At 41.2% G+C, this 14,578-nt stretch overlaps 1 protein-coding gene across 2 annotated transcripts in view; it reads left to right on the top strand.

Annotated features, from left to right (window-relative positions):
- The window catches only part of TTC27 (tetratricopeptide repeat domain 27), a 134,244-nt gene that overhangs the window by 14,387 nt on the left and 105,279 nt on the right, over positions 1–14,578 (top strand). For both annotated transcript variants that reach the window (XM_085888074.1, XM_085888073.1), the window contains 2 exons: positions 933–1,066; positions 1,253–1,365. In XM_085888074.1, coding sequence (XP_085744200.1) covers positions 933–1,066; positions 1,253–1,365 — 247 coding nt within the window. The remainder of the gene's footprint in view (positions 1–932; positions 1,067–1,252; positions 1,366–14,578) is intronic.

Below are 14,578 nucleotides of genomic sequence, written 5' to 3'. Positions count from 1 at the left end.
TAATTAAGCGGCATTGACCTGTTTGCAGATGTGGTTGCTGTTTATTTGTTTGGAAATTTTCATTGTGAATAGGCAAACGACAATAGGTGTACCTTTTTGAATCTGAATAACAGATGATGTTTTTTTTCTTGGGCTTATTTAGGATTTGTGGAAGTCTTTGCAGCATTTGAATAAAGATATTTTTCTGTTAGAAAAATTTGATTTGACTGTTAATCAACAATTACAGTATGCTTTGAGAGTTTTGATTTTTAAAAAAAAAAAATGTTTTGAGTGCATATGCTAAAAAATATTATGAGTATTGAGTGTCCAACAAGATACTTGCATTTCATTTTTCTCCCCGTTCGAAATGGCTTTGACCTAATTAGCTGCCATCTATTTATGTTATCTGTAAATATGATGCCATTTTTGTTCTACCACTTTAAACTTGCTGTTCTCCATCTATGCCCCTTGCCTTCTTTCCCCTTACTGCTTTCTCCTCCCAATCTTTTAAAAGTTTCCTCACTCCTCTCACATTGCCCTCCCTTTAGTTCTCTCTTACATTATTTTCCCTTCAATCCCTCCTTCTCAATTTGGCCTCTTCCCTTCCACTCTGCATACTTAATAAATAGATGTCCCCTTATGGTTGTGCCACTCTTGTGCTTTTGCTATCATGATTTTAAATCCAATACGAATTGGTCTTAATCCTGATTAAAAATTTTTTTTCACACTTTGACCAGGAGAGGGTGCAATACATTGTAAGTTGTTTAAAAATATCTGTGCCAGATATTTTAAACACTTTTTTTTCCATCACCACTCAGTTGGGAGAACAAAAAAATGCAGATCGAAATTTCTTCTGAATCGCTTTAAATTTTGCATAATGCCAATTTTGTTTTTTCTGAAATGCAAAAAAAGGGGCTTGTTTGTAATTTTATTTTGATCTCCCATCCTGTCAGGTGCTCTTGGCAAGCGCACACATTTCCAACAAAGTAATGTTGCTCAGCTCGTTCTGAATGTTCAAAGGAATGATGGCTCTTTGCCCTTGTCTGGCCTCAGTCCTGCACCTACTGCACCTGACGATCTTCCAAAGGTAAAACCGGGACTTGTGCTCGTCATGGCATTTTGAACAGCTTTTTGTTTCCTGTATGACGCCCGTGTTTGGCATTTTACTTCTACTTATGTCACAATACCGGACATTTCCCTTCATTGCCAAACGAGATTGGTTTTGCCAAGCTTGCTAGCTCTCTGTTCACCCCTTCCTCTCTGCCACTGCCAGGATATTCTGCTTTCCGACAGAGATTTGCTGAGCCATGTGAAGCTGGCCGACCCAGGTGAAGCTCATGTGCCAGACTTGTGTGCAGAGGAGTTGGCCGTGGTTCTTGGCAAATGGTGAGTTTGGCCCGCACTCCTACAGCATTGCTGCTATATGACCTATTTTGTGCTAATTTTTACATGACGAGGCATGCCGACCCGTCACTTCGCTGATAGGTTTACTCAAAATACAGCATGTTATATTTTACAAACATTTTGCATTTCTATCTGTGAATCTCAATGAGGATATAAAATGTAGTGAAAAATGGATATTTTATAAAAACACAGTTGTTATTACCTCCGCCACCGAAGGTGAAGGAGGTTATGTTTTCACCACTTTCTGTATGTTTGTCTGTTTGTGTGTTTGTGTACAGGATATCTCAAAAAGTTGGGAACGGATCCGGATGAAATTTTGTGGACACGTTTAGTGTGTGACAAGGCTAAACTGGTTAGATTTTGGTGAAGATCCGGATCTGGATCCGACTACGAGAATTTTTTGAGAGATAGGGCCAAAAAGGATATATAGCACGACATGTCAAAAAGTTGTCGACGGATTCGAATGAAACTTGGTGGACACATTGGGTGTGCAACAAGGAAGAAATGATTCCATTTTGGTGAAGATCCGAATCCGGATCCGGATCTGATAATTTTTTTAAGTGATTCTTCACCATTGAGAGATAGGGTGAAACTAATATGTAGCATGATAGGTCAAAAAGTTGTGGACGGATTGGGTGTGTGACCTTGACAAATTGATTCGATTTTGGTGAAGATCCGGATCCGGATCCAACTGCGAGAATTTTTTTTCGTGATTCTTCACCATTGAAAGATATGACTCAAAAACGACATGTAGCACGATATTTCAAAAATGTATTCGGCCAGATATGTTCTCGTGGATCAGGCATTACAGGGCGGAGGTATGGGCTCTACCGAGTGCCCTTCTAGTTGCTGCTGTTACGATGGTTGTGGTGGTTGTTGTTTTTGTGCTCTTTCCGTGTACTTATATATATTTTTGTATTGCTTCTGGAAGTATGACTATATATAATGTTGTTTGCTCCTTCTGTGTCCTTCTAAAGGTTTCCTGCTGTTGCAGAATAATTAATGTTACTGTTGGAATTGTGCATTAAGCTCCCTTGACTGCTTCTCTTCTTCAACCCTTGAAAGAGGGCTTTTAAAATGGGTGCCTTTATAATTAAACACACAAATTTTTGTTCCAAGTAAATCGATTATTTGCTTTCCAATGGTCCCATCATGATTATTATTACTGGCAGAGTACCCGCCCTACGGGCAATCTCATTCTAAGCATGCAACACGTTCTTCTGATGTATACCTTTATTTGGGTGGTGCATCAGCAACTGTCATCTCTGTACAGGTAAAAAATGTTTACCCGGGTTACATGCATCAAGCAAATACATACCGACTGTTTGTAATTCAGAACACCATACAGCACTGGTAAACGTGGGGACAGGAATACTGTCCTGTAAATGGTGGAGATTTGTAATACCCTCCCACACCTGGAGGTGGCACTACACAATACGCATTTACATGGAGAATTTGCATCCTCCCCCACAAGACCACCTGGAAAGATAAAAATACTCCTATACATTAATTGGGGTCATGCTGAGCCTATGTAGCAAGTCTGGATGTAATCAGCCCAGAACTGTAGGAGGAGTAGTGTGACAAACACTGGTCCATGAATTATAGGAAGGATTGTGCAACAGCAGCAACCCTTTCGAATGAAGCGTCATACGCACACACATACACACACCCTTCTCATTTTAGTAATAGAGGAGTGGGTGGGTAAAGGCAATAAGTTAGTGATGTTGCACAACTTGATTTCAGTGAAACCTTGCTATTTGAGTGTCTGATTTTGAAGTTCATTGGCTCTTTCAAACAAAAATGCACTAATTATTTTGAGACTAGTTTGATAAAGTTTTTTTGGGGGTTTTTTCACATGGGTATGGTCATTAGCTCAATTCCTTTTTCGTTATTCTCCTTCACTAAATTTTCACAGAAGCTTTTTTGGTGTCACATCAATTGATTTGCAGTGAAAAACATCACAGTGTACCTTACCTGTACAGGGATTTGATTGAACACTTTTGATGCCTCTTTATTTTATCTTCATAATCCCGTCAGCGCACAGCAGGAAACGTGTGTGTGTGTGTGTGTGTGTGTGTGTGTGTGTGTGTGTGTGTGTGTGTGTGTGTGTGTGTGTGTGTGTGTGTGTGTGTGTGTGTGTGTGTGTGTGTGTGTGTGTGTGTGTGTGTGTGTGTGTGTGTGTGTGTGTGTGTGTGTGTGTGTGTGTGTGTGTGTGTGTGTTGTCCTGGGAATTACATTTTCACCACGAGCTTTTGTCATCAAATTTTCAACAAACCTTGATGAGAATATGGATCAGACTAATTAATTTCAGACTCAAAGGGTAAAGTCGCAGTGAGTGGAAATAAGCTTTATCAGTCGATCCACCGCTGCAGGGCGTCAAGTGTGAGACGTCACGTGTGTTTTTTTTAATCGCTTCCATGTTTCTTTATTTATTTCCCGTTGAGCTTTTGTTGTGAAATTTTCAACGAAGCATTATTATGAGAATTTGGAGAAGTCGAGTTCATAAATTTTACAACAAAATTTTTATTTTTTTATTTTTTTTAACCTCCGCCATCGAAGATGGATGGAGGTTACTGTTTTCACCCCTTTCTGTTTGTTTGTTTGTTTGTGAACAGTATTACGGAAAAACACCTTGACGGATTTCGACGAAACTTGGTGGGGGGGTTAGGTATGGTCCAAGGATCATGCCATTAGATTTTGGATTTGGTCCAAAATCCAATATGGCCGCTATGGCCAATTTGAAAAAATATTTTAATTTTTTTTTTTTGCATTTCTACATGTTTTAAGTGATTTCCAACCCCCCCCCCAAAAAAAATTGTTGGAGAAAAAAAAATTTTTGCAAATTTTTTTTTTCAACAAAATTTCGATTTTTTTTTTTTTTGCATTTCTACATGTTATAAGTGATTTCCAACAAAAAAACATGCCAAAATTATAATTGCGGCTGATTTTGGAACTTCAGGTGGATATACCCACGTAAAATCAATTTCTGTCTCAAGGAATCTAGTTATGACCAATGAATTGAGTAGGTAAAAGTTAAAAGTAAAAGGGAAAGTTGCAAACTATAACTCTGTGAGCACTGTTGACGTCAAATTGAATGAATAGGATATCAGGTTCACTTCAGTGATCTAGCAGTATTGGCGCGGAGGTTTTGCACTCTACCGAGTGCCCCCCCTCTAGTTTAGCTGCTGTTTTCGTCAAGTTTAGTTGAAGTACAAAGCGGACACAGACAGGTTTTGCATTTTGAGATGCTTTTTAGTTTTATTTTGTTATTGCTTTTCTTTTTCTTTTTTTTTTACTGTTGAAATAAACGTGATGCTTTTTCTCGAAGAACCATAAATCCTACATATTTTTCTGCTTTCGCTGACATGCTCCATATGGGATTGTTTTAAAGTATACTTTACGAGTCTCTCTTTTTGTAACTCTTACCAAACAAATATGAGATGAAAGTTGTATTTTTTCTTTTTTCTTTTCTACATTGCTGTTGTTACAATACATTAATGTCCTGGTGAGTGAAACCTTGAAATAGTGGCTTTGAATTTTATAGGTTAAGCTTAACCAGCCTCTTTGTCCAGTTCTTCAGCCGCAGGCATGGCCAGCTTGCACTCGTGCACGATTGCAGAGCCCCGTGTAATATTCCAGCTCATTTGGCCCTCTGCACACGTAAAATGGTTCATTGTACTTGCTGCATAAATCAGAAATGCACACATTATCATATCCTACCAGTGGATCCTGTAATCTGGAAGATTGTAAATATACCCGTGTGGTTCCTCCCCTCCTCGAGGTTGTTTGGCACATTCGTCATCATGATCAAAATGGAAAATCATTTTGGGGATATATTTCCACAGTCTGTTGTGCTTCCCCTCCCCTCCCCACCCGTCTGTCCTACGTGCTTGTAATCTCTGTCTCTTTCTTTCCCACTGTCCTTTTCCCACCGTTTCTTGCTGGATATAGAGCTCCTTGTACCTAGATTCCCCATGGGGCAGTCATTTTATTAGAACCAAAAGATTAGGCATGCTTGGAAACTGGTTGTAATAGTTCTGTGTTATTTGTTGTACCCACATGCCTTTTACACTTTGAGTCATGGTTCCCTTCATCAGTTCATACTGCTGGTACAAATTTATTTTTGACCTTGGCAAATTTTCTTTGGGTACGACATAATTTTATATACAAGTACGATATATAAGTTGGGTACATTGTGAATGTGTACGATATAATTTTCATTATTTTTCCTCTTCTGTTCATAAAAGCAATGCAATGAAAGCGGAGACTTGTGTTTCTATGTTTTCTGCCTCCGCTGACGAAGTTGTGTTTTTCGGGTTGTCCGAGGCATCTTCGGGAGGCATTATTTTTCGGGTTGTCCCTTCGTCTGTTCATCCATCTATGCATGCATGCGTCGCTCTGTCTGTCTGTCTGTCCGTGATAGGTTTTTGTTACCGTGATAACTTAAGAACAGCTGAAGGGATCCAAGTCAAACTTGGTACAATTATGTATAATGATGTCCACATAAACTGATTCAATTTTGGAGTCAAAAGGTCAGAGGTCATGTTTGGATTTTGACCAAACTTGACACAAGTATATATAATGATGTAAAGATGAACTGATTAGATTTTGGCATTGAGAGGTCAGAGGTCATGTCAGGTTCTTTGTTCTTGCGTATTGCAGCTTGGCTGCCGGGTAGCTATCATTTCTTGGAGCGGGGCTGTGCCGCTGATGCTGTGCCTCTCCACCAGTACACTGGTAATAATTTCACCAATCTCGGATGACAGGCTGAGTCGACCCTACCTGGTGTTAATTCTGCAGTCAACGGGGCTTGAACTGACCACCCTAAGATCCCAAGCCAGCCACCCTTACCACAAAGCCAACCCCAAGCTTCCGTGTCATTTAAAAATATTATACTTGTGAACCAGTGATGGGATTTAAATCAAACTTGGTACAAGCATTATAATGATGTAATGATGTGGGCGGAGGCATTTCGGTTGACGTTGCAATGTCAGAGTGTCGTTCTTGTTAAGTTATGTAAACATTTTTTTTTTCCATAAGTATGTTGAATAATCTGAAACAAAAGACAATTTCAGAATTTGCTGTTGTGGCAGCTGGTCACTTATGCCATTAACATCCGATGGGATGCCCATGTCAGATGTCTATAGCAGTGTTTGCTTCGTGTAAACAGGGCCGTTTGACATTTGTACATGTACACTTTGTTTTCTTTGGACAATCAAGGCTCATGGACAAGCAAAGTGAAATTGATAGTGGGTTAGTTGGGTCATGGGGCAACAATTGATCACATTTAGCAAGGGAATAAAAATGTGAGAATAAAATGGCTAAAATTATCACAAAGGCCTGAGAGAGAGACAGACAGACAGACAGACAGACAGACAGACAGACAGAGACATAACAGCCTCCTTTAAGTGGTTTCATAGATGGGAGAAATGAGGGATAAAATAGTTTAGAAGTGCAATCAGCCTGGATGTGGAAGTTTAACTCGAAGGGGTTACCGGAATAATGCGTGCATCCTTGAGTTGCTGGGGAGGGTCATAACATTGAGAGCAGAAGGAGCAATATTGGAGAATAGATGGTTTAAAAAAAATAGACCGCCAATAATGTTGAGAGCTTTATATTCCACAGAATCCAAGTGAGATTGATGTGATTTTGGGGCACCGGGCCATGGTGGCGAGCAGTACTCCATTGAAATACAGACAAATGCCTTGTAGACTGTGAGGAGCTGATTTTCCAAGGAAAGACTTGGATCGATGGATGATGCCTAGACTGCGGCTGGTTTTTAAGGCTAGCTTTGCTGTAGGTTGGATAGGAAGAGATCATGGCTGATATTGAGGCCTAGAAGTTGATGTTGAGGTCAAGAGCCAACCTCTTCCAGTGGCTAACCATGCAAAAAAATTTTTTTTGTATACAGAGTCAAAGCTTGTGGTATAGCTGGAACATAGAACAAACGAGGACATAATTAAACTAGAGGGGGAGCACTCAGTAGAGTGCAAAACCTCCGCCGACGATACTGCTGGGTCACTTAAGTGAACCTGATATCCTATTCATTGGAGGTCAAAACGGATCAGACTCTACTGAACCATGATTGAATAAACTAAACTAGATCGACGTGCATGTAGAAATGCCAAAAAAAAAAAAATCGAAATTTTTTTGAAAAAGACTTGCAAAATTTTTTTTTTCTCCAACAAATTTTTTTGGGGGGGTTGGAAATCACTTAAAACATGTAAAAATGCAAAAAAAAAAAATTTTTTTTAAATCTTTTTCAAATAAAATCGAAATTTTTTTTTAAAAAAAAATTTTTTTGGACCAAGTCCAAAATCTAATGGCATGATCCATTATACCATACCTCATCCCCCCACCAAGTTTCGTCGAAATCCGTCCAGGAGTTTTTCCGTAATACTGTTCACAAACAAACAGACGGGTGAAAACAGTAACCTCCATCCATCTTTGATGGCAGAGGTTAACAAAAGGAACAGCAGAGAGAGAAGGGGAAATGTCAACAGCAAGGGTGAGGGACAAAATGGATGCAGTTAAGGATGAGGAGTCAGGGAGAATGCAGAGAGGGTGGATAAGATGGATACAGAAACAAACTAGAGGGGGAGCACTCGGTAGAGTGCAAAACCTCCGCCGCCAATACTGCTAGGTCACTCAAGTGAACCTGATATCCTATTCATTCAATTTGACGTCAACACTGCTCACAGAGTTATAGTTTGCAACTTTCCCTTTTACTTTTAACTTTTACATACTCAATTCATTGGTCATAACTAGATTCCTTGAGACAGAAATTGATTTTACGTGGGTATATCCACCTGAAGTTCCAAAATCAGCTGCAATTATAATTAACCTCCGCCATCGAAGATCGGAGGTTACTGTTTTCACCCCTTTCTGTTTGTTTGTTTGTTTGTTTGTTTGTTTGTTATCTTGCCAAAACGAAGTTTTTGCAAGATATGTTAGTCAGCTTATATGTTTTTATCTTGCCAAAACGAAGTTTTTGCAAGATATGTTAGTCAGCTTGTATGTTTTTTTTTTGTTTGTTTGTTTGTCTGTTTGTCTGTAATCACGTATAAAAAAATTCTGCAGAGCACAGTTATCATTGGAAATTTTTGTAACTTCGCATATCAGAGGCCTATAGAGGTCCCTTTCAGTGCACAAAATTTTGAAGGTCAAGGTCAAAGGTCAAGGTCACTGTCGCAAATCAGGGGAGTCGACGAAACCCTTATTTTTTGAGTAATTTTGATCGGATCGTCTTCAAACTTCATGGGAATATAGTTCATGGTCTGGCGCTCAGTTGATTAATTTTTGGTGGCGATTGGCCTTGACCTTCATGGTTAGCGCCTGAGGTCAAACATATTTGACCCCAAGGTCAAATTTTGAAATCTTAGATACCATATCGAGTAACACCTCATATGAAAGCGCTTGATAAGTGCTTTCCAGATCTGTCAAAAGTTTGACGCTATGACGTCATTTGATGACGTCATGACGAAAAAACGGATTTTTCATGAAAATTTTATTTGTTTGTTTGTCTGGAATCATTGGATTTTTCACCTTTATATCACTCTGTAGAGCACAATTCTCATCGGAAACTCTTGTGGGTACACACATCGTAGTATTATTACAATACCCTTCAGCCCACATAAAGGTCAAGGTCACTTTGCGGTAAATCATGGAGGTCGACGAAACCCTTATTTTTTGAGTAATTTTAATCGAATCATCTCCAAACTTCATGGGAATATAGTTCATGGTCTGGCGCTTAGCTGATTAGTTTTTGGTGGCGATTGGCCTTAACCTTCATGGTTAGCGCCTTAGGTCGAAATATTTTGACCCCAAGGTCAAATTTTGAAATCTTAGGTACCATATCGTGTAATACCTCAAATTGAACACCTCGATGAGTGCTTTCTAGATATGTCAAGCTTGAGACATTATGACGTCATTTGGTGACGTTATGAGGAAAACGCATATTTTTCATGGTTACTCTGTCGAACGATTCTCATCGGAATCTCTCGTGGGCAGATATTCCTCAAGGAGTCGCTCCTGGTGGATAGCAGCTCTGTTCACCTCAGTGTGACCTTAAAGAAATCACACGTGGTCACCTTTTGGCGCGGGTGACATTGGTTTATTTTTTGTTTTGTTTTGTGTATTTTAGAGAAAACATGTTTCTCTGTTTATTTGTTTGCTTGTTTGTGAACAGTATTACGGAAAAACTCCTCGACGGATTTCGACGAAACTTGGTGGGGGGGGGGGGTTAGGTATGGTCCAAGGATCATGCCATTAGAATTTGGACTTGGAATTTAGAGAAATTTTTTTTTTTTGCATTTCTACATGTTTTAAGTGATTTCCAACCCTCCCCCCCCAAAATAAATTTAGAGAAAATTTTTTTCTTTGCATTTCTACATGTTTTAAGTGATTTCCAACCCCCCCCCCCCAAAAAAATGTTGGAGAAAAGAACTATAACTCTCAGCACTGTTGACATCATATTTAATGAATAAGATATAAGGTTCACTTGAGTGACCCAGCAGTATTGGCGGCGGAGGTTTTGCACTCTCCCGAGTGCTCCCCATCTAGTTTTGGCATGTTTTTTTTTGTTGGAAATCACTTATAACATGTAGAAATGCAAAAAAAAGAAATCGAAATTTTGTTGAAATAAAAGTTGCAAAATTTTTTTTTCTCTAACAATTTTTTTTTTGGGGGGGGGGGGGTTGGAAATCACTTAAAACATGTAGAAATGCAAAAAAAAAAAAAAATTCTAATTTTTTTCAAATTGCCCACCATAGCGGCCATATTGGATTTTGGACCAAGTCCAAAATCTAATGGCATGATCCTTTGACCAGACCTAACCCCCCTCCCCCACCAAGTTTCGTCGAAATCCGTCGAGGAGTTTTTCCGTAATACTGTTCACAAACAAACAAACAAACAAACAAGCAGTCATAGACTGGTACTTACGAAATCATCAACTTGACCTCTGACCTTGTCTAATAAAAGCTGTCTCTTGAGAAGGTACGACGCAAACCAGAAGTTTCTACGAAGATTCTGTACCAAACCATCAAAAATCGTAACGTCGACCGAAGCAAAAATCTCCATTTCTCCACGCAATTATTTTGTATTATTTTATCAGTCACAAAACTGTATTATTCGGCCATCCACCAACAATCTTTACATAATCCGACGGCTTAGCGAGTCAGGCATGCGACGATAACCTTTATTGGGATAAAAAATGACTTTTAAACACCATCTTTATCGAAAACACCGTCAGCGCACACACGGAAAACCTTTACGTGACTCAACGGCGCGTCTGCTCGAGCGCACTGCATCATGGGACGACCCGTGACTCGTCGAGTGAAATTTTTTTTTTTATACAATCTTAAAACGTCTCCAAAACATCTGATTTTTTTTTTTCCAGAATTTCGACAACCGAGTTTTAAGCATCCTAAGCGATCGCAAAAACCGAAGACAAGATTAAAATCGAAGTTAAAACGAACTCGTAACGTCGAGCGAAGCAAAAATACTCCATTTTTCCACATGGATTTGCGGAATTATGTTTGACCTCACTGTGACCTTGATCTTTGACCGATTTTGACCAAAATCTAATCAGCGCTAGCCATCACCCTCCTGAATCACGTGGTGTAATTTGACATTGGAAGCTTCTTCCGTTCTCGAGTTATCGTGCCTACAAACAAACAAACAGAAACGGAAGTGATCAATATACTTATGAAATCTTTCGATTTCGTAAGTAACAAACAGAAAGGGGTGAAAACAGTAACCTCCATCCATCTTCGATGGCAGAGGTTAACTAGAAGGGCATTCGGTGGAGCGCATACCTCCATCACATAATGCCTGATCCATGAGAACATATCGGGCCAAATCAATACATTTTTGAAATATCATGCTATACAGTACTATATCATTTTTGGCCCTATCTCTCAATGGTGAAGAATCACTTTAAAAATTAAATAACTCTCGTATCCGGATTTGGATCCGCATCTTCACCAAAATCAAATCATTTCGTCCTTGCCACACACACACACACAACATGTCGACCAAGTTTCATCCGAATCCGTCCACAACTTTTTGAGATATCATGTAGACAGACAAACATACAGAAAGGGGTGAAAACATAACCTCTTTCATCTTCGGTGACAGAGGTAATGATCAGGAAGGAAAAACTGCAAAAAAATTTTGGTGGGGGGGGGGAGGGGAGTGGTTTAATGGGGTTATAAATGATCATTGTTTTGGGTGGGGGATGATCTGAGATGGTGGTGAACAGCTGTCTTGCAGACCTGGAAGGGGAATATATAGATTTGTTTGTTTGATCCTTCTGGAGCGACAAGGTGAGAGATTTTCCAGGATTGAAGGACATTTTTCATGTATCAGACCAGCATGTAATCACTTCCACATCAGCTGGAAACGATTAGATGAAACACAAGTCTCTAAGTGATATAGCTGCAGTCTGCCTAGCATTGGAATGGAGGTATTGTACGACACAATATGGAGTCATCTGCAAATATGAAGAGCGTTTTCTAGAGTGTCAGATGGATCATTTATATATGCAGAATTAAGAACAAGACACATTGACTGTGTGAGTGAAAGACTTCAAAAATCCAGGAATGAAGGTGGCTTTCCATGCTACAGGCAGAGAGCTTAGCAAGCAAAGCCGGATTCCAGACTGTGTCAAATGGCAAAGCCATGCCCATGGAGATGGTCCGAACCTTGGTTGAGATTTAGGGCCTCCAGCCATTGTTAAGAGAGGAGCAGCAGCATGTCTTGAGTTGAGTGATCGGGACAGAATCCAAACTGATAGTCAGAGATGAGGCCGTTTGAAAACAGGAAGGATTTCACATCAGCAGCAATGATGGATTCCATGAATTTGCTTGCATTCGGAAGTCAGCTCGTTAATCTGTAATTTATAGGATCTGTTTCCTTCTTGTGGATAGGAGTGATGATGTCTGGAATCTCGATCGAGGGGAGGTTACGAAAGGAGGACACACTGAATCGGGCAGGCAAAGGCGAAGCAAGAACGGCAGAGCAGGATTTGAGAACATGGCCACTGATGCAATTTGATGTGCATGTTTTTAATTATCAACTTTGCTCTTTTGAATGAAGTAGAATTATCACTCATCTATTTTTATTATCTCAAATGTTGTAAAAATTGCTTATACTTAAAAGTCAGACAAAAAACACCTGTTGGAATGGAATCGCCCAAAAACAACCAAACAAGGTATAGTCCTTGAGCCCCAACCTCAAATTTGGCTCACGACTGCCATCAGGAGGCACCAGATTTTATAATGCATTTTAGATAGCTATACATCTGAGTATTCCAAAAAGTCCATGCAGACTTTTCTATGTGGTAGCTTAGTGCCAGAGCACACCAATCTTTATCACTACTCTGAGAATGACAAAAATGAAGGAAAATAACTGATTTTTTTCCTAGTCCTGGAATTCTTTTCTTAAAATCTTTACAATATAGCTAAACTATGTTTTATAAGATACTCTTTCGTGATTATTAGATTCATATATTACTATACTAAATGTATAAACACTAGTATCATGCATACTTTGGGGATTATCTTTGTAATCCATTCATAATTTCAAAAGTGCTTCAAACATTTTAAATGAGTTAATACTGTAACATATTGTTACGGATTCGCGCACGCCGGCGTGCGAACGGCCACGTAACTCGAATCGCGGCACGTCGCCCACCGGACGGACAATCCAGTCGTGACCCTCTCGGACTAACGCCGGGAACCAGTCACGGGTGGACCTTTCGGTCTCACGGCGATCGAGCCAATCAGCCCCCGCGTGGGATAGGGTTGCTCGCCAAATTTGACCTACCTAAGTACCCACGCGGAGGGTAGACCGGGCGATCGCGCCTCGCCGCAGGTCGACTTCGGACACGGGCCACTTAAGCGACCCGTTCCGTACTATCGGGATAACCGAGCGGTGTTATCGTCGACCTCGACGGTTCGATTAATTATCGGGCGTATTCAGCCCACTACCAACCCTTTACGTGAAGCAAGATGAGGATTCAATGAAGGAAATGACGAAGCGAAGCGGGAAACAGTTCAACACAAAGCACATTTATTCGCGACGAACGGAAAGCACACATATACAATTCCACCAAAAGCACACAGAAAAGAAAAACACAATGCAATTTACACAAAAAGCAAATGCGACAATGCAGATCTAATACCGATTACACGAGCACACGGCAACACATACAATTTTACTTCACAGACGGCGCCGACAACACATACCCAAAACCAAGGAAAAGAATACCCTCAAGGATGAGGCGGCCCTGAGGCCGAGACCGGGTCGGCCTACCCGTCTGGTGATGAGACGCGGAGCGGCGATGGTGCCTCAACTCCGCGGGCCTCGCGGACAGTGTCTGGTAGGGGGTGGGAAAGGGGCCCCCTTGGTCGCACTATCTCAGCGCGGGGGGAAACAGGAGGGGGTTGCTGATGCTCGGGGTATAGAGGATTCCTACTCTGGCTCGAGTCCCGTAACGAGCGTCTCCACCTCGGCCAGGTCGCGCTGTCGGCCTCCCTGGGGTGCAGCTCCCTGCACGACGCGAGCACCCCCTCGTCTGCCCTCGCCGCCTCTCCACAGCTCCGTCCCCTCTGCTCAGACTCCAACGCACACGACGACGACCAGCTCCTTCTTGCCAACTCCACCGCCCGCGAAGTCTTAACTCTCTGTTCTCTCTCGACTCTACTACTCACTGGACTGACGAACACGGTCGCTTATATCAGCCCCGTGGCTTCGCCCTCTCATCTTTGACCCCCTCCCTTCGACCTTTCACCTCGCTCCCCATTGGCCCGAGAAAAAGTGGGCGTGAATGCTTTTTGATCCATAAATTTGCATATATCGATCGCCCTCCAAAGCCCTGGGGGCGGGGCCAATTCGCCCCTCGCTCACCGATTGGACGGCAAAAAGTGGGCGTGTGTCGTTTTTGATCCGTTTTTGAAGCACAAAATCCGTGATTTTGTACACGCTGTTCGGCGTGCGCCCTGCACGAGTCCAACACTGGTACCCACAAGCGGCGCAAGAACGGTGGCGATGCGACGGTTGCGAGGTGTGACGTGAAGGTCGTGGCGGTCGTGGTGAAGCGGCGTTGTGGTTGGTGGTTGATGTTGTGACTGGTGGTGGTAACAATGGCGGTTGGTCCAAATTAAAGATAGTAAAAGAAAAACGGCTATCCTGA

Source organism: Eptatretus burgeri, chromosome 7, assembly GCF_056783735.1.
Source record: "Eptatretus burgeri isolate ZD-2024b chromosome 7, Ebu_testis_v1, whole genome shotgun sequence".
NCBI lineage: Eukaryota > Metazoa > Chordata > Myxini > Myxiniformes > Myxinidae > Eptatretus > Eptatretus burgeri.
The sequence above is the reverse complement of the archived record's forward strand: the minus strand, read 5'-3'. Positions and strand labels throughout refer to the sequence as shown.